The sequence below is a fragment of the Haliotis rufescens genome, unplaced genomic scaffold (genome assembly GCF_023055435.1).
Source record: "Haliotis rufescens isolate VD_foot unplaced genomic scaffold, xgHalRufe1.0.p SCAF_94, whole genome shotgun sequence".
Classification (NCBI taxonomy): Eukaryota; Metazoa; Mollusca; class Gastropoda; order Lepetellida; family Haliotidae; genus Haliotis; species Haliotis rufescens.
Window position 1 is genome coordinate 229,144 of NW_025964388.1, and position 19,951 is coordinate 249,094.

The 19,951-nt window shown below is 40.0% G+C and overlaps 1 protein-coding gene across 5 annotated transcripts in view; it reads right to left on the reverse strand.

Annotated features, from left to right (window-relative positions):
* LOC124137682 (forkhead-associated domain-containing protein 1-like) overlaps window positions 1-19,951 on the reverse strand; it is a 53,499-nt gene that overhangs the window by 13,869 nt on the left and 19,679 nt on the right. For 2 of the 5 annotated variants that reach the window (XM_048391639.1, XM_048391638.1), the window contains 14 exons: window positions 19,189-19,428; window positions 14,893-15,063; window positions 14,533-14,544; window positions 13,915-13,938; window positions 11,412-11,504; window positions 10,364-10,456; window positions 8,985-9,197; window positions 7,306-7,545; window positions 6,181-6,379; window positions 4,568-4,756; window positions 3,340-3,467; window positions 1,728-2,055; window positions 1,440-1,554; window positions 316-582 (listed from right to left, as the gene is read on the reverse strand). In XM_048391639.1, coding sequence (XP_048247596.1) covers window positions 316-582; window positions 1,440-1,554; window positions 1,728-2,055; window positions 3,340-3,467; window positions 4,568-4,756; window positions 6,181-6,379; window positions 7,306-7,545; window positions 8,985-9,197; window positions 10,364-10,456; window positions 11,412-11,504; window positions 13,915-13,938; window positions 14,533-14,544; window positions 14,893-15,063; window positions 19,189-19,428 — 2,312 coding nt within the window. The remainder of the gene's footprint in view (window positions 1-315; window positions 583-1,439; window positions 1,555-1,727; window positions 2,056-3,339; window positions 3,468-4,567; window positions 4,757-6,180; window positions 6,380-7,305; window positions 7,546-8,984; window positions 9,198-10,363; window positions 10,457-11,411; window positions 11,505-13,914; window positions 13,939-14,532; window positions 14,545-14,892; window positions 15,064-19,188; window positions 19,429-19,951) is intronic. The other 3 variants (XM_046504085.2, XM_046504086.2, XM_046504087.2) reach the window with 3 other exon arrangements.

The following is a 19,951-nucleotide window of genomic DNA, read 5'->3' on the forward strand; positions in this document are numbered from 1 at the left end:
TTGCATTTGTAGTCATGTTATTCATGTTGCAAAAATATTATCACGTTAGATTGGTGTTATACATCGACACTTGAACAGCCATTCATCTAGAAAACTTCTAAATATATAACAAAGATCCACAGAATATCACAAGGGTGGATTCAGAATTTTTAAAGGAGTTTCAAAATATCAAAATCCACTCTCAGATAATTTTACTGCCTACAACATACTACATTTTGTTTTCAAAAGGAAGGGGTGGGTGGTGGTCCGTACTCCCTGGACCCCAGTCTGGATCCACCCAGTCTGGATCCACCTATGTACAAACATTCATCTCACCTCAACTCCTCTTCAATCTTTTTAATTTCCTCCTTCTGTTTGTCGACAATCTGCGACAGTTTGGCGAGCTGCTGCCGCGACTCCGTCAGGTCCTTCTCCTTCTTCACCAGCAGCTCCTTCTTGTACTCCATCTCCTGTTTCTGCGTCTCACTCAGCTCCCCGGTGATGTCTGACAGGCGGGCCGACGCCCCCGCCAGGTCGCGCCGAAGACCCATGATCACGTCCTGAGATTCTGTGAACTGCTTCTTGAGATCACCGTTTTCCCTCCTGGACAGCGAAAAGAATTTAATGAGTGGTAAGTGAACTTTTAACAATATTCAACCTCATTAGGGCTGGGATGAGTCAAAATTTACTACCCGGGGACCCACCCCCCCTATTACCCGACCCTACTCGGGTATCCACTGTAGGTCTCAGGAGATGTCTCAAAATGTCCGATTGAGAACTTTTTTAGCATAGCCCTGGCAAAAAGTATTTAAATACATGTATTAAACAATCTGGTCATTCATACACTGAACTTGACTTAAGTTATATCTTTATTCAACCAAATGAAAAGTCAGAAGGAAAGGGTGCATAGTCAGAAAGAAATGCGAACATTAGTGACTTGTAGTGTAACCATAGAGTTCTTGATAATTTTAGTCATTAAACAATATATCACATGACTAACCACGGGTCCAGGTAGTCCTGTGGGTACCCAGGTCTTACTTTGTACCCATCCGACCCGGGTCCTATTCAGTATCCATCCGACCCGGGTACCCGAGTTACCCATCCCAGCCCTAACCCACCTCACAGCACCGAGAAAGACCTTTGCACATTGCACCTTACCCATGGTAAGCTATCTTGAATGAGTGAGTGAAAAGGATGTAACTTAGCATCAATTTATTTTGTAAAAAAAATTGGAACTCCACGCCTGAAAAAACCTCCAAATCCCAAACGAAATTAAAATCAAATAGTCGTTTCCTAATACCTAAATAGTTGTGTGTACATGGTTTTATTACACACAAAGTTAATAAGCGCTCCCCTGTAAATTGGATGCTGGGTAAAACATTCAAATGGCGGCAAGTTTGCAAGGAGGCTAATCTTCATCATTTATGTCACCCCTCCCAAGACATGGTATCGCCCAGTACCTGAGGACAGATATAAGGTGTTCCATTGCTGCAAGTTCTTCCGTGTTTCTCTGGATAACAACCTTAGGCTTTGGAGGAAGACTTGGTTTGTGCTGAGAGATCCTGTGTTCAATTTCTGGAAAATAATATTGCTGACTTTACAAAAATATTCCTCACACAAGTTTTCACTCAGTGGCACCGAGCAGTGCATCATAAATGTCGAGCATTTGTTATCCAATCAGTGGCTCCGTTTGCATTCCAGTTAACATTCTCAACCCCCTTTGGGAGTATACAACCCATGCTGCCTACCTGTTATTACTTTCTTGAGTTGTTCTACCTCGTCCTGGTAATCTTTATTCTTCTTGGTCAGCTTCACGATCCTCTCCTCCATCGTGCATATGGTGACCGCATGCTGTTTAACTTGTTCCTTGAACGATTCCGCCTCATCGTGCCCTCTCTGCCTCGTCTCCTCCTTCTCCTCCTCCAACCTGGCAGCCTGCTCCGTCTTCTCCTGGTCCAGCTTGGCGATCTGTTCCCGGAGCTCGGACTCCAGCGCCCTGAGGGAGGCCATCTCGGCCAGCGCCTGTGCCGCCTGTTCCAGTTTATCCTTGTCCTCTTCCTGTTTCGAGGTCAAAGACTGGGAACAAGAGTTGTTGTGGAATCAAAATGTGGAATAAATTGAATTCTAAAACAATTTACTTTTCTTCTTGAGGAGTCTGTTGAAATATTTCAGGTTGGTTGGTTTGTTGTTTAACGCCGCACTCAGCAATATTCCAGCTATATGACGGCGGTCTGTAAGTAATCGAGTCTGGACCAGACAATCCAGTGGTTAATATCATGAGCATCGATCCATGCAATTGGGATTGATGATATGCACCAAGATAAAAATGGACAACAACTAAATGCTGCTCCAAAAACTTCTAGGAAAGTGTTGCCATATAATGAGAATGTGGAATAAAAATTCTAAAACAAATTATATTTTTGAGTCCGATAACAGATTTAAGACAAATGAACAGCAACTACTAGTAGTGAGTGAGTGAGTGAGTGAGTTGGGTTTACTGCCACTTTTAACAGTATTCCAGTTATATCACACTGTGAGCTTAATGTGGCAGGTAAGCCCGAAGTGAATCAAGTCTTAGACATCTACCACTTCAATGAAACCCGCAAGCACGGGTATGGTGCTGACAAACATAATCAGGGTGAACTGGGATTTGAACCCATCAAGGGACGAATTGTGGCGCCTAAGACAACTCGGCCGACTGGGCCCACCCATCTACTAGGAAAGATCTTAAATGTTTTCAATGCCAAAATACCATGGTCTAGCTGCTGTCAGCTTAATGTGTGAGTAAAGCCTGAATCTTTTACTATAACATTCAGTTTTATAGAAACAGACCTTGTTTGAAAAGACATGACATAGTGGGTCCACATGCAGGAGCTGTTCCTACTATATACAGGTTGATGACGAGAGTTATCTCCCTTAATTAACTCTCCAACAATTGAACCAAGGAAATGAACTATTTGTTCAGCTCTGACATTTTGCATTGATTTTGTCGAATAAAGCTAGGAAATCAAAATTTTGTAGTGAGTATGAGTAAGTACGGTTTTACGCCACTTTTAGCAATATTCCAGCAATATCACGGCAGGGGACACCAGAAATGGGCTTCACACATTTTACCCATGTCGGGAACCGAACCCGGGTCTTCAGCATGACGAGCGAACGCTTTAACCACTAGGCTACCAGACCGCCCCCAGAATTTTGTAAGGTAAATGTTTTCATCATACTATTTATCATTAAATCACAGTAGTGTTACAAATAGCTGACAGAGTATTCAAATAACTCAATGACACCAAAAGTCCCGACTAGAAATGTCTTGGTACTTTACAAGCATACCAGTTATTACCTCATCAGACCGCCTCTCACCTGTCTCATGGACTCCAGGCTGGCCTCCAGCTCCTCCACCTTCTTCTTCTCCATGTCAGTAGCAATTTCTCTTTTCTCGGTTTCCACGGCAGTGATACTATCGATTGCACGGTTCAATTTCTCTTCCTCTGCAAAACGATGAAAATTTGCCAAATTATTCATGGATGTCTTGAGAAAAGTTGCAGTCCCGTCAGATCAAATATGATCATTTAAAGATTATGGGGGGTGTAGTATTGAAATTGATTTAAGACTTAAAAAAATAAAAGTATTGGTTCTCATGCAACTACTTTCGAAAATTAAGCAGACGGGGAGCCTTTTTTTTTCTCAGTTGTTCAAACTATTATCAACATAATAAACAGTTGTGTACAATTAACCTGGGAAAGGGCCTCCCTACATAAATGTATTTCTTGATGAGTAAAATACTGGAATACAGTATTCAACTACTGTTGGACTACCAGTGTTTGCATAACACTCACATACAATGAGCTTTGGTTTTATTTGACACTGCGAAAACGTTATCGTGGGCACACAACACCGGAAGAAGCATGTCAACAAATCCGAACTGTTTGTAAGCTATTTTATTACTTTTCTCCAAAATTTCATTCAATTTTGTTCACATTAATTTCAGAGAAATCGTGTGACCTATTTGGCAAATCGCATTAATTTACCATGAACGTGCCTTGAAATGAACATTAGTCATTAGAGATACAAAGTCTCGGTCGTCCTATCAATTCCTATGAAATTTCTTTTCAGTTATGATATTGGTCATAACATTAAGTTTTTTTAAACTAACTCACCCATCGATTGGGGAAAAAATGGGTAAAGAGCTGATTGCTTTTCCCGGGACAAATACACATGTAAATCTTAACCTCTGCGTATGAAACACTGTCCTGCATACAGTACACAAATACCATTGAATTTGTAAATCATCATGCAATGTGATGTTTCATCGTAAATTTCATGTTTTCATTGACAATATTTGCAACGCCAAAACAAGCACACAAATTTGGGTGATTTGTAAATGAACAGTTTTTACAGAAATATGCTCAAAATGAACTGTTTCTTGGCAGTGCTGAAAAATCTTAATAGTTTGTTTTGTGGAAAACATGGTGTGTAAATAGTAAAAATGAATAGATTGTTTGATGTTGCTCAGACAACTGGTCTACCTGTGCACCAGGTTTCATTTTAAACTTCACGACTGATGTATCACCATTCTTCCCCTCCTCACCCTCGAGTCTCGCCTTCTCCACGGCATCCACCAGCCTGTTGCCCATCTCCTCCTTGAGGGCGTCTAGCTTCTGCTTCATCTCCTCCTTGTGGCTCTGCTCCATCTCGGCCAGCTGCGTCCCAAGGCGCTCCTTCTCATCAATGGCCGACTCCCACTTGGCAAACAGCATCTGGATGTGTGATCCCGGGGCTGGACAGACATGTACGCGTCAAATAACCAAATTGATGTATTCCGTGAGTTTGGTTAATTACTGAACAGTATTTCAGTTATATCATGGCATCAAACAGGATCTCAGTTATATCACGGCTTCAAACAGTATTTCAGTTATATCACAGCATCAAACAGTATTTCAGTTATATCACGGCATCAAACAGTATTTCAGTTATATCACGGCATCAAACAGTTTTTCAGTAGTGTCATGGCATAAAACAGTATTTCAGTTATATCACAGCATCGAACAGTATTTCAGGTATATCACAGCATCAAACAGTATTTCAGGTATATCACAGCATCAAACAGTATTTCAGTTATATCATGGCATCAAACAGTATTTCAGTTATATCATGGCATGTCAGTTGGTGCCAAATACCAAACTTGATGTATTCTGTGAGTTTGGTTTATCACTGCTTTGAACATTTTTTTGCTATTGTTTGTTGGCTCAAGGATAATTATCCTTAGGAATTTAATGTTCATTCAGACAATGGTTGTCGTAAATCAGTCGCTGTGACAGTTTGCTGTTTAACGCAATCTCATTAAAATCAGATCTTAGTTTTCGCTACCGCTAAAAAAAATAATCTGAGGACATCCCATCGTCACGTCAGAACGACCTTTCGCGAATTTTGACCGACCAATGAAATGACTGACAAGAAATCAACATTGGCCAATCAGATGGCAGCTTTCTCGAACTTTACGACACTAGTTTCAAACTGGCGACAAGCTTCAAAACATATTTTGACATATTCTCGATTAAAAAGTTTAAAACTGATAAGAGGAACATGCTGGAATGGCTTTAGATGGCCTAGATTGTAGGGATATAATCATAAAACCCGTAACTGTCGTTCGGAATACCCCGTGTTAAATATAGTGTGGTTGCATGATTAGAAAACACATTTCGACTGTCACTTTCATGATCTGGTAAGCGACGCTCTGATTGGTTGGATGAAAGGTCGTTCTGACGTGACCCATAATGGGATGTCCTCAGATCCTTGTTTAGCGATAGCGTGAACTTAGATCTGATTTTAATGAGATTGCTGTTTAACGCCGCACTCAGTAATTTTTCCAGCAAAATGAAGGCGGCCTTTGAACAGTGTTTCTGTCATATCACAGTGTGTCAACTTCATGCAAGTCATAGATCTTCACATAGGATCATAATGATAGACATCCTTGGATTCGAACCCAAGAGCCCAAGTCATGGCTAAGGGCTGCAACTGCCACCATCTGGATATGACAAACAAGTGGTTGATAGCAAGAGCACAAACCACCTAATCGAGTTATAATAACATGCACCATTCATTGTCATCCACGGAAACAACCGATCCAGACAGGCTACTCTGACACAGGAACAAACTCTGTCCCCACCCAATTCAGGCTCCCTCAGTGTTACATAATCTTACCATCATTAGTCAGTTTGACGTTGGCTCCACACTTCTCCAGCGCCTCCTCTATGTCTGTCGCCCACGTCTGTTCGTCCGTCATGACACGGACAAGCAGATCACGGACCCAGAGAAGTGCCTCCTCGGTCGACAGAGACTGGATCACCGTCAGCTCCTGCCGTAACGACACGGACAGGCGGCCATCTGTCTTCAGGCGATCCTGAAAGACAGGAGTCAGTTAATTTCAGAAGCAGTGAGGCTATGTCAGCTATGTCAAGGCAGGGAGAGTGGGTGAGTATGGTTTTACGCCGCTTTTAGCAATATTCCAGCAATATCACGGCGAGGGACACCAGAAATGGGCTTCACACATTGTACCCATGTCGGGAATCGAACCTGTGTCTTCGGCGCGACGAGCGAATGCTTTAACCACTAGGCTACCCGACCGCCCCTCAAGGCAGGGAGAACCAGTAATGGGTTTCACATATTGAACACATGTGGGAATCAAACCTGATCTTTCAGTATTATTGTCAGAATTAAGTGCGACATCATACTAAAAGGTGAAGTGAGGTGAAATTGGTTTTTAACGTCGCATCCAAGATTATTGCACTTATATAGCGACGTTCATGCACGTGTGTGTGTGGCTGCTTGTACTAGACCGGACTGATGCCGATTTGAAGTGCTAGCACACTGAGATACCATGCCGCAGTTTAACATGAATACCCCACTCAAACACAGTATACTGACTCCGAGCTGACCAGTCCTTGTTTATTCCCCTTAATGCCAAGCGCCAGACAGGGTAACAACAAGTACCATCTTTTAACGTGTTTTGGTATGACGTTGCGGGGGATCGAACCCCGGACCTTCCGCTCTCCGGGCGGATGTTCTACCACTAGGCCATGGAGGCGGTCACATCATACAAATGAAAGTTGCTCCAGATATTAATGTGCATATAAAAACACTATTTTAAAATCTCACCCTGTGCGTGTTAGTGTGTATGCATTAGTGTGTGTGTGTTAGTGTGTTGGTGTGTTAGTGTGTGTGTGTGTGAATGTGTGTTTGTGTGGGGCTTCTGGTGTGTATGTGTGTGTGTGAGTGTGTGTTTGCCTGTGTGGGGCGAAACATTTCTACAAATACAACAACACATACCACTGAAGCCATCAACTTTTCCTTAAGCTTGTTGCCATTGGCGATCAGTTCACTTGAACCAATCCTCGCCACTCGAACCTGCTCCTTGAGATCTTTAATCTTATTGGTCAGACTTGTGCGTTCATCAATGAGTTTCTTCATCGTCTCGATCAGCTCATCGTCAGTGATCTCAGTTTCTGGCGCCTTGATTCCAGGTGTGGAGAACGTGACCTGTATCACACGGTTCCGGAACCTCTCCAACTAAAAGCGGAAACCCACATGTAGGCGATATAATTATCATGTTCAGTCACATAACCCAGTCGCAGAAGACGTTTCTTATTGGGAAGCTTGTATACTCCCCAGGGAGCTGAGAATTTGAACAGAATGTGCGCTGATCTGAAAGACTTAACTGTATTGCAAAGAGCATTGTGTGGACTATGACATGTGTATGCCTATTCTGTTCAACAGACAATCTATCCTTCTGACAGTCAGTGAGTAAGTGAGTGAGTTGGGGTTAAAACAGCTTTTAACAATATTCCAGTTATATCGCGGCGTGTCAGCTTAATGTGGGAGGAAAGCCCGAAGTGATGCAGGTCTCAGACGTTTACCACTTGGGTGAAACCCACGAGCATGGGTATGGTGCTGACAAAGCCAGAAACATAATCGGGGCGAACCGGGATTCGAACCCACAATCATAGGTTTCTGGCGTGCCCAAGGGACGCAACTCTGCACAGCGAATCGCTGCGCCTTAGACAACTGGGCCACCCGTGCCCCCTGCACTGATTAATTGTATTGCAAAGAGCATTGTGTGGACTTTGCACTGTACGGCTATACATATTTTGAATATTATTTGTTATTACAGGTTTTATCGCATTAGTGTTAGGATCAGGGGGCAGCTATTTTAGAGTAAAAATATCATTTACTCTTATCCTGAATCACACACATGAGCAATAAGCATGAGTCAGGATAAGACAGAATATATTATTTGCAAAGTCCATTCTGACAAGTGACCAATTTTCCAAAGTGGGAGCATGAAAAAGTGCAAGATGAAATTGGGGAAGGGGGAGGGTAGGCACAGTATGATACAGTCCTGGGACCATTCCCCACCAACACCCCCTTTAATACATGACCAGTCCCTTGTACTGCTCCTGCAGGACACTTGGACTTGTGTATACCTGTTCTGTTCAACACACAATCTATCCTTCTGACAGTGAGTGAGTGAGTAAGTTGGGGTTAACATGCTTTTAAAAATATTCCAGTTATATCATGGCGTGTCAACTTTTGGGGGAGGAAAGCCCGAAAGTGATGCAGGTCTCTAACGTTTACCACTTTGGTGAAACACACGAGCATGGGTATGGTGCTGACAAACCTAGAAACGGGCCGAACTGGGATTTGAACCCACAATCATAGGTTTCTGGTGTGCCCAAGGGATGCACGTCTTCATAGCCAGTTGCAGCACTTAGAAGGCTGGGTACCAAGTACCCAGAGAAGACATGTGATGGCAGAAACAAATCACCAGTGACTTTACAATCCTGTATATGTGAAAGAAGCAGAAACTCTAACAATTTTCCCGTCCCTTCTCAAGACATTCCTGTTCAGACCACACCAATTTATGTAGCTCTGTGTATGGAGTTATGCCCTTATTATTATTATTATTAATATTATTATTATATCTTAATTGATGTTACTGTGGGACTGACCCTCTTGGAAGACTGTTCCATGTCCACCCTGACCACTCTCTCCGTCCGCTGCATGTCAACAAACTGGGATTTAGCCGCGTCCACTTCCCCTTGAAGTTTACGATGGACGTCCTTGGACTCAAACAGCATCTGTTTCGTCTTGTCCAGCTCCTCTCGGAGAGAACCAATCAGGTTGAGTTGTTCTGACACCTTGTTCTCAGAAGCCTTGAATTTCTGGAGGAATAATACATTATTTGTACATTTAATGTGTTGTCATTTCAGTTGTTTTTTTCCAGCTCGATCCCAACTTGTATCCTTGAAGGTCCTTTTTTTGTACTTTGAATGTTATGAAATTAATTTCCTACATAAATCCAGTTGTCAGGGAACCAGTATGACGAAGCCATTATTGACTTACAGCATCAGTAGCAGAGGTGTTACGATACGGTGGGGTGGCGATACGAGACATATCCCGATACTATTGGTGCAATACGATCCCTATCGCATTACAGTACTTTTATGTCACAAGCTGATATTCTTTCTCAAAGCTGGTGATTAACATCCCTGAATCATTTGTTATTAAATTTCAAAGATCAAAGATACAGAAACATATTTCTAGAGGACATTGTGAACGTTATGTCATTTGTGTCCAACCATGAAAAACGACAGAATCTGCCATAGCTGCTGGTTGAACAGTTTCTGTTATCATTGGTTTTCACACCAATATAACTTGTAATGACAAGGTAGACACAATTTTATGGATAACAACTTCTTTAATACTGTAAAAAGCCTTGCTTGACAACGGTATAAGGATCTATACTGAAACGTCGCTTTTTACAGTATTAAAGAAGTTGTTATCCATAAAATTGTGTCTACCTTGTAATCCGTCAACTTCTAAGTAATGCCTATCAAACAAAATAACTTGTATTGTGATGTTTCATATGTATCACGGGTTGTAAATCGATATATTGTATCGTGGGCCTCGTATCACGATACAATACCGTATCGCTGTATCGTTACATCACTAATCAGTAACAGGAGGAGGTTCAGGTGTATCTTTTATTATTTGCTCAAAAGATCTACTGATAAAAGTTTTCACACAAGTCAAATGAAATTAACATTTTTTATTCCTCCCAAAGTCAATCACTGTTCGTAAGATTTAGTTTTTCCCTAATGGAGAGCTCTGTTATAAGGGAAGTTACTCTTGGACTTGTCATTCAAATATAAATTCCAGGCTGAATTTCATAATGTCATTCTGGAATTACCCAAGCACCTGTTATAGTAATTATCATTTTGAAAAGAGACAATGGTTTGGACAATAAATTTCCATAAACAAATTATTATTATTTTTATTATTATTATTATTATTGAGGAGGAGATGACACAGTGGTAACAACACTGACCTGTCTGAGGCTGACCAGCTCCTTCTCCCTGACATCTGATCTGTCCTCACCTGGCCGGCTGACCGGCGTCGATGTGTCCTTCAACTTGGACACCTACAACAAATGAAATATTCAAATTGATATGCTACATTGTTAGCGGAATATGTTTTCTAATCATGCAACCTCCAAAGCTTGACACAAAACAACTGTTACGACTGTATGACTTATTCAAAATACTTTAAAAAGCATAGTCTGAAATGGAAGTCACCAGTTTGAAATGGGTACGGCAAAGCTCAAGAAAGCAGCTTTCTTAGTGGCTAATGTCGACTTCCTGTTAGTCATTTCATTGGTCTGTCATAGTTCGCGAAAGGTCATTCTGACTTGACCTGTAATGGGATGTCCTCGGTGGTAGCGAGAACTTGTATCTGATTTTAATGAGATTGAGGTAATCTGAACAACTTTGTTTAGGCTATTTACACTTAGGATGTTTACACTTAGGATCGAAAGAAGAATGGGTGGGTAATAGGGCTGGGACAGGTAACTCGGGTACCCGGGTCAGGTGGGTACTGAGTAGGACCCGGGTACCCACAGGACTACCCGGACCCGTGGTTAGTCACGTGATATATTGTTTATTGACAAAAATTATCTAGAACTCTATGGTTACACTACAAGTCACTAATGCGCGCATTTCTCTCTGACTATGCACCAATTCTTTCTGATTTTCTTCCATATGGTTGAATGAAGATATAACTTAAGTCAACTTCAGTGTATGAATGACCAGATTGTTTAATACATGTGTCTAAATACGTTTTGCCTGGTCTATCCTAAAAATGTTCCCAATCGGACATTTTGAGACATCTCCTGAGACCTACAGTGGGTACCCGGGTAGGGTTGGGTAGTAGTGGGGTGGGCCCACGGGTAGTAAATTTGGACTCGTCCCAGCCCTAGTGGGTAAGTTGAAATTTAATGTTGCATCAGCATTAAATCAGTCATATAGCGTCGAGAACAAGTTGATCAAAACGCAAGTGAGTCGGAAGTGCATAGTGTGTGTTTGTGTGCTGCCGCCTACCCTGTTGTTCAGCGTGGTCACTTGGACGTCTCGGTCGCGGAGCTCCTTTTTCAGCATCTCAATTTCTCGGGTGAGTTTGCTGATCGATGAATCCTGCAATATGATGACATTATGATAACTCATCACGAACATATCAGTAATACCAGAGAGTGTGTCAAATATTACGAAACATCAACAGACATCATGGAACATCAACACACATTTCAGTAAGATCAGCCATCCTTGTTCTATGATCATACTGATTTTCAAGAAACAAATTTTTTAAAAAAATCTTTCATTTTGTAAAAGATTTTTTTTTAAGGAAGATAATTTATGGATGTCAACTGAGGAACACAACGTTTCGGAGTATATACTTACTCCTTCATCAGGTGAATTCTCTTCCTTAGATATTTTTTTACCTTTTAAAAATATTTTCACAATTAGAACGTAAAACCTTAGCATCCTTTTAGGGTATAATTTCACACTATGTCAGTGGACTTAATGATTGTGTTCACTCATGTTTTATGAACAGAAACAATATGCAAACTTTATCATATTTTTATCAATAACTAGAAACACTGATAAGGTAATGATATTCAAATTTTCGTAAAACATGCTTTTTCTCCTAATCTTACTTTTCTTCTAACATACCGTATTTGTAATAATAATTAGAAAAATATACCTAAATATAACTTAATATACATAAAAGGTTTTTTTCATGATCATGACATTTTTGTCATTTTCTTTCAGGAGAATGAAAAATTGATGTTTATCTTTTTCCTGTTTTTTAATCAATTTGACAAAAGTTTGAGTGAGTGAGTGAGTGAGTGAGTGAATGTTCTGTTACCCTGCAGTCAGCGATATTCCAGTTATATGTATATCATATAGGCCTGTACATAATCAAGTCTTGGCTTGGAAATCCAGTGGTTGAAAGCATAAGCAACGGTCCCTCCCGTCCTTGGACCTTTAATGCCTGAGTGCATGGCAGGGTAACAACAAGTACCATCTTTTAATGTCTTTTGGTATGACGCGGCCGGGTATCAAACCCACGACCTTCCTCTCTGTGGGCAGACGCTCTATCCACTAGACCATACCGGCAGTCCAACTCAGTGAGTGAGTTGGTTCTAACACCGCTTTGAACATCACGCTGGATGTGGGAGGAAATCCCCAAGTGATGCAGCTCTGAGACGTTTACCACTTTGGCGAAACCCCTGAGCACAACTACGTTGCTGACAAACCTAGAAACATAATCTCGGCGACACAGGATTTGAACCCACGATCATACGTGGTATGTAAACTTAAGGGACACAACTCTGCACAGCAAATTGTTGCACCGACTTGCTTGAAGAGCTGTAAGCTATTCATAGCACACGGACACACCCAGTCAGTCAGTGAGACAAATCAGCTGACAGTGAAATAGGCAAGTGACAGATAGTGAAATGTGCATGAAATTGACAAGAGTTCTCAAGCAGGTAGATATCTTGAATACGCATTCAGAGTGTAGCACACCAAATCTCATGTGAAATTATTTCTTCAAACTAACTCTATACATCAGTTATATAAACACACATGCCAATGACAGTATATCTTATATTGCACCAAGTTAAATTTGTGGGTTAATTAATACATTGTCATACTGATTGCGTTGTGAAAATTGCATGTTAACTATCACATATACAGGTGACGTGACAAAGATAAGAAGCTAGCACCAGGTTATATGTGATAAAAAGTTAAAAAAAACAAATCCAAAGAATAAAAAGAAGCTTGTCCACCAATATTTAATTCCTTCCAACACATCTAAAAATTCCCGCTCATGAAATATTGTTAGCATTTGAAACAACTCTTCATATTTTTATCAAAGTGAAATCGAAAAAATAATAATAAACTGTGGACATAAAATGTTTAAGGTAAACATGTTAAAAAAGACTTTTCCCTTCAAATATAATTCTGGGTAACAATACTTTTGAATATAATAAAATCATATGGATGTTTCTTCATATTTTAACATCAAGCATTATTTTTTTTAAATTGAGTGAGTGAGTATGGTTTTACGCCGCTTTTTAGCAATATTCCAGCAATATCACGGCGGGGGACACCAGAAATGGGCTTCACGCATTGTACCCATGTCGGGAATCGAACCCGGGTCTTCGGCGTGACAAGCGAACGCTTTAACCACTAGGCTACCAGACCGCCCCTTTATAATATTCATGTAAATAATTTCGCTCAATTTGAAAGATGATTAAATGTTAGAAAACCAACCACCCTTTTAATGCCATTTTACCTTCACAATTAATTCACATACCTATGTGTCTGAACTCATAACACAAAAAATCCTTCCATGTTACTATTTTCTAATTCTATTCCAAATAAATTGAAATTTTAACCAAATATTTTTTACATTTTTTTTAGCCTATTTCCAGGACAAACAAAAATGTTGGAAGTATAGCAAGACATATAACCAGGAATGTATGAAAGAATTAGATGTGAAAACCATTGCATGTGCCGCACAGACTCTCACACTTACCTCCTCCTCCTCATCCTCCTCTTGCTTTACAATAGAACAGAAACACATTAGCCCTACCACCACAGCACGCAGGCTAATCACAGGGGGGTCTACACTACTTGGGGGATTACAAGACAACTCGGACCATTAAAAACTGAAATATTGCACAAATTGTCTAGGTAACTCATTATTAATCTATCATGCAGAAAAGGTGAGGAATTTATATTAAAAAATTATATTTGGAACAAATTACTTATATTCATCTTTTTTACATTATAATACTACAAGCGAGCATGCATTTGCCATAAAGCATAGGCTGTGAGAATGATGAAAAATATTATTTGAAAAAAAAAAGAGAAAAATATAATGGCCTATCAGATATGCATATTCAAATGTGCTTGTACAGAATGGAGAAATGGCTGAAGCTGTGAGGAGATTCATTAATGCAAGCTGTGTAGTCTGACGTCACTCTTACGTTACACTTCGAGTATATGTCTATATTTCTAAAGAATAATCACGAGACCTGTCTTAGTCTTTAATCTATGATTTTAAGTCAATTATTTTTTGGTTCAAGTTCTCAGTTTTGTCGTCAGCAGGCTTTTTCTCAGAAAGAGTAATTAGAAGTTAACAAGAACTTACACAAAAGACTCTCTGTAGTGAATAAAGAAAACAAATTAACAACAAATGTATTAAATGTTTACTGGTATTCTGAACAGACTTAACTCCGACAGAATAACACAACTGAAAACTTATGCGCACATGTAACCACAGCAACAAACAGTTAAAAATCTTTTTACAAAAAGTAATGAAGCAGTAGGTAGGTAACAAACGAAAAACAATTAAAAAATCAAAACGACAAAAATCATTAAGCAGTAGGTGGGTAAATAATAAATGGGATGTTCGAATGACAGACAATGACGGGTTAGTCATAGACAGGAACATGCTATTCTGTTAGTGTAATAAACATGGTTGTTAGGGTAACATTGTGACTTCACTTACTTTACTCGACATGTCGCGTTGCATCTGTGTAACTAAACCCGAAGTGATGTTTTTGTCTTTCTTAACCCTCTCCAACTCATTGCGGACATTGTTCAGTTCCCGCACCTTCTCGTTGAGCTCTTGTCTAAGATGGTAGTGACTATCACCGGAATCGCCTTTCATGTTATTTAGCTACAAATGCAAACAGTCGCCTTGTCAGTGGATTTCAATTTCATTTTGGACATATCCTTCAGAGAGATTGCTATCTCATTAAAATCAGATCTAAGTTCTCGCTGCCGCTTAACAAAGATCGGAGGACATCTCATTACGAGTCTCGTCAGACAACCTTTCGCGAGCTTTGACCGATCACTGAAACAACTAACAAGATATCGACACCAGCTTTACTGCACTCGTTTCAACCTGGCGACTTCCATATCAGACGCTTGAAAAATATGTTGACACAGTTCTCTATTAAAATTTATAAAACTGAACATACGAACATTCCAGAATGTCTAATATATGGTTGCGATTGTATGGCAGTGTTTCCCACGTACTGTGCAACGGCTCCTCCATTTAAATGTTTATCCAACGGAAGCGAGGGATAGAAGATTATTTTGCCGAAATTAGTCGTATAGGCCATAACTGTCGTTCGGAATACAGCGTATTAACGTTTTCAAGGTTGCATGATTAGAAAACACATTCCGACTGTCATTTTCATGATCTGGTAAGTAACGCTCTGATTGGTCGGATGAAAGGTCGTTCTGACGTGACCCCTATTTGGATGTCCTTAGATCTTTATTTAGCGATAGCGAGAACTAAGATCTGATTTTAATGAGATTGGAGAGATTGATGCTTTTTGGTGTTAGAAAAGTGAGTATGGTTTTACACCATCTTAGCAATATTCCAGGAACACATGGAAAAGGACACCAGAAATTAGCCTCACACATTGTAACCATGTTGGAAATCAAACCCAGACCTTCAGCCAACAAGCAAACACTTTAACCACTGGGCTACCCAACACGCCGTTATCCGAAAGAGGTTCACGGATAAAGATTTGTTGCCATGAAATTAGGAATGATTTATCCTTGTGAAATATCCTAACTGATCACACTAGTGTCTTTCCAAAAGTATAGACAACTAGACGCAGATCACTGACTTCCAAAATTTGATTAGGCAACAATAAATATATTGTTGGATGTTAGATCAAATTTATCAAAAATGTGAGAAGAGAGGTGCACTATTTCTTCTATATTCTTATTTCTTTTAGAAATAAACTATGTTTTCTTTTGTGTTCATTCCCTTAGGGGAATTCAAATAAATACATAAATATACCCAGTCAAGTTTTCGGCCTCCCGGCCTTCAACAGACACACTTTGTTGGTTTTGTAACCATATTACTAGAGATCCTTTTTTAACCATTGCTGTAACTGACTTGGGCTACAACGTCATGCACAATTAGTAATAATGTCCTAGCTCAAGTCAGTTACAGCAATGGTTGAAAAAGGATCTCGAGAGTTGTAGTTTAAAACCAACAGAGTGTCTGATGAAGGCCAGGGACCACTTGCAGAAAGTGATCTTAGCGCTAAGATGATCATAACTCCCATACTTAAACATAGGCTTACGATAGTCTTAGCACTAAGATCGCTTTGTGCAACAGGGCCCAGGAGTCTAAAAGCTTGACTGTATACTGTAAATCGTGAAAGTAATGCGTCTCCATAAGAATGCTACCGCTGGCCCCTAGCCAAAAATGCAACTCAATATGAATGCGACACCCCCTCCTCTCAAGCATCAGTGGATTTATATAAAGGAAATGTCTTCTGTCAGAATCCTCACCTTAATCCAACCTTACATTAATCCAATAACATGCCAAATAGCACCGCTTATTAGCGCTGAGTAGAGTACTTCCGCTAAAACAATACATGCGTGCTGGCTCGTGTCGGCCAAGAACAAAGACACTATGTCTGTCTGGACTTGCATGTCATATACAGTATGTATTCTTGATGGAACGTTTGAAAGTAATGACAAGAATGGTTTCAAATATATGGGACATATTCATTGGAGTGAGTGAGTGAGTTGGGTTTAACGCCGCTTTTAACAGTATTCCAGTTATATCGCGGCGTGTCAGCTTAGTGTGGGAGGAAAGCCCGAAGTGATGCAGGTCTTAGACGTTTACCACTTCGGTGAAACCCATGAGCACGGGTATGGTGCTGACAAACCTAGAAACATAATCGGGGCGAACCGGGATTCGAACCCACAATCATAGGTTTCTGGCATGCCCAAGGGACGCAACTCTACACAGCGAATCGCGGCGCCTTAGACGACTGGGCCACCCGTGCCCCCTCATATTTATTGGAACAATAGACTACTACTGTTAATGTAGTTCATCTCCATCTCAGAAAAACTAATCAAGTCTTTGAATGGCATTTAGAAGTGATGCACGCACATAAGGAAGCAAATTTATGGACGTCAACTTCTTTATTATGAAGAACACAACGTTTCATCAGCTGATGATGGAGTAAGCGTTTACTCCGAAACGTTGTGTTTCCTCATAATATAGAAGTTGACATCCATTAATTCTCTTCCTTAGAAAAAATAATGTAACTATAGACTGTCTTGTGGTGTATAACTCACATATATTAATTCATACATGATATATGCATCTACAACTATCTGCCAAAACACATGCTATATATGCAGCACAAACACACTTCTGATTCTAAACTCTTTGGATCATATCTCTTACACCCCAACATGTGGTTGATTAAAACACCAATCTCTCCAAACAGGACATGGTAAAGGCAACATGTTTCCCTGAAGACCAATTCAAATATTACGATTTTATTGCGGGCGTCACAATATATCATAGAATTGATGCATTGCGATATTAGTGGTCAGAAATCAAGGCAAGATATTTCCCAATATTCATAATAGAAACCGGAAATTATTTAAGGAATAAGTACACAGAATAAAGGAATTTTGTGTTACTTTATTTACCTCCAAAATTTCTTAAAAGTGTCCCCAATATTTTTCTAATCGGGACAATAAATCCCTTATACCCCACCATGAAGAAAACAAGCTACACATGGATTTCTGAGCAGGACAATAAATCCCTTATACCCCACCATGAAGAAAACAAGCTGCACATGGATTTCTGAGTGGGACAATAAATCCCTTATACCCAACCATGAAGAAAACAAGCTACACATGGATTTCTGAGTACTACAAAGCAAAAAGTTGCATGTTGTTTACGATCAATAGCGATGATGGATATCGATGATGCCTGGGTATGTATTATGTTGTCCTGCTACCATCAAAATATATGTCATTTTATGAGGTAAGTGAACTGTGACAGCCTGTTTCCATGACAATTTAGTGATGTAGAAACAAAACAACAAAATTAGTATCCGACACATTCCACCACACCACACTAAATAATACCCTCTACAAATCATTAGTACATGCTAAACAATCAGTTGTCGCTGTGCTCATAACAAATTATACATTAAATAACCACATGCTATCCATGTTAGGCCAGGCAAATCATTTTCTTGTTTAATGGATTTTATTGATGAAATATGCCAAATAGGTTACAGTAGATGATAATTAGCCTCAATCATTTTCATATTCCAGTCACAAAAAAATAGTATTTACAAAAATAGACGAGCAAATTTTCAATCATTTTTTTCTTACTGTTTAACATGTTTAAGGAAAACTTGTATGAAAAACAAAAAAATATACTGGACTGGCATCAATAACATTTATTTTTAACTTTATTAACTTAAAAACCTCTTCGACAATATACAAACTAACCATAATACCCTTTCTACTTTGTATTTCTTGCAAATTAATACCCAAACCACAGACAAATATGTAGTAAGATATATGAAACACACATATGGAACCTGGACAACAGCTAAGCACCAACTACTGTATATCTCCATAAAAAATAATCAGTTTTTTAATTGAACCCTTTTCTTATTAAATGACAAAACAAAACCTCGTTTACAAAGTTTCATACTCATATTGAAATACAGAAACCGAATTGATTATCTAATGATATGTTTTGTAAATGCTTTCAGTTGCTAACCTTTTAGGTAAGAATAAGAATTTATGGATGAACAACTTCTTTATTACAATTAAGAGCGACGTTTCAGTGTAGGTTCTAGCACCGTTATCAAGCAAGTGCTACCCTTTTAGTTGCTATAGTTACCCATATACACGGAAGTTTGAAAAATATGGAAATATGAAGGGGCGGTGCTTAATAATTTTCCAGGGGTATATACTGAACATAATATGAAAGAACACCCGTGACACCTACCTGTTCCTTGAGTGACGCGACCTCGTCCTTCCGGGCGTTCACCTCCGCCTCTAGCACCAGTAGCTTCGAAGTGACATCTACGTCTCCGCCCATGATGACGGACGGCTCTTGATGAAGTTTATTCTGCAGCTGTCCATTCTCCTGTTGCAGCTGTTGAATCAGCTGTTCTTTACGGTAGGCGTCAAATTCACCTACACGCAGTCGGCTGTTTTCTTCTGTCAACTGTAGAATTTTTTGCTCCTGGAAGAAAGTATGAAACAGAATTTGGTTAGAGTTAGTGGACAGTTGATAGGATATGTGTCATGGTTTGGGGACATCAAGCTTGGGAATCAAACCCAGACCTCCTCCATGACAAGTGAACACACTAACCAACTGGACCACCAAACATAGGATGTGTCCACTTAGTAGACACGAGTGAGTGAATGAGTGAGTGAGTGAGGTTTTACGCCGCTTTGAGCAATATTCGAGCAATATCACAGCAGGGGACACCAGAAATGGGCTTCACACATTGTACCCATGTCGGGAATCTAACCCAGGTCTTCAGCGTGACGAGTGAACGCTTTAACAACAATGCTACCCTACCGCCCCTGGTAGACACGAACAACCATAAAGTTTGTAATAGTGTATCAATGTTGGGAATCAAACCTAGACGTTCAGCTCATATCGCTTTTATAGCGATGTGCATGCACGTGTGTGTCTTTGTGTGTGTGCCAGTGCTTGTTTTAGTCCATACTACTGCTGTTCTTACGGTGCTTACCCACTG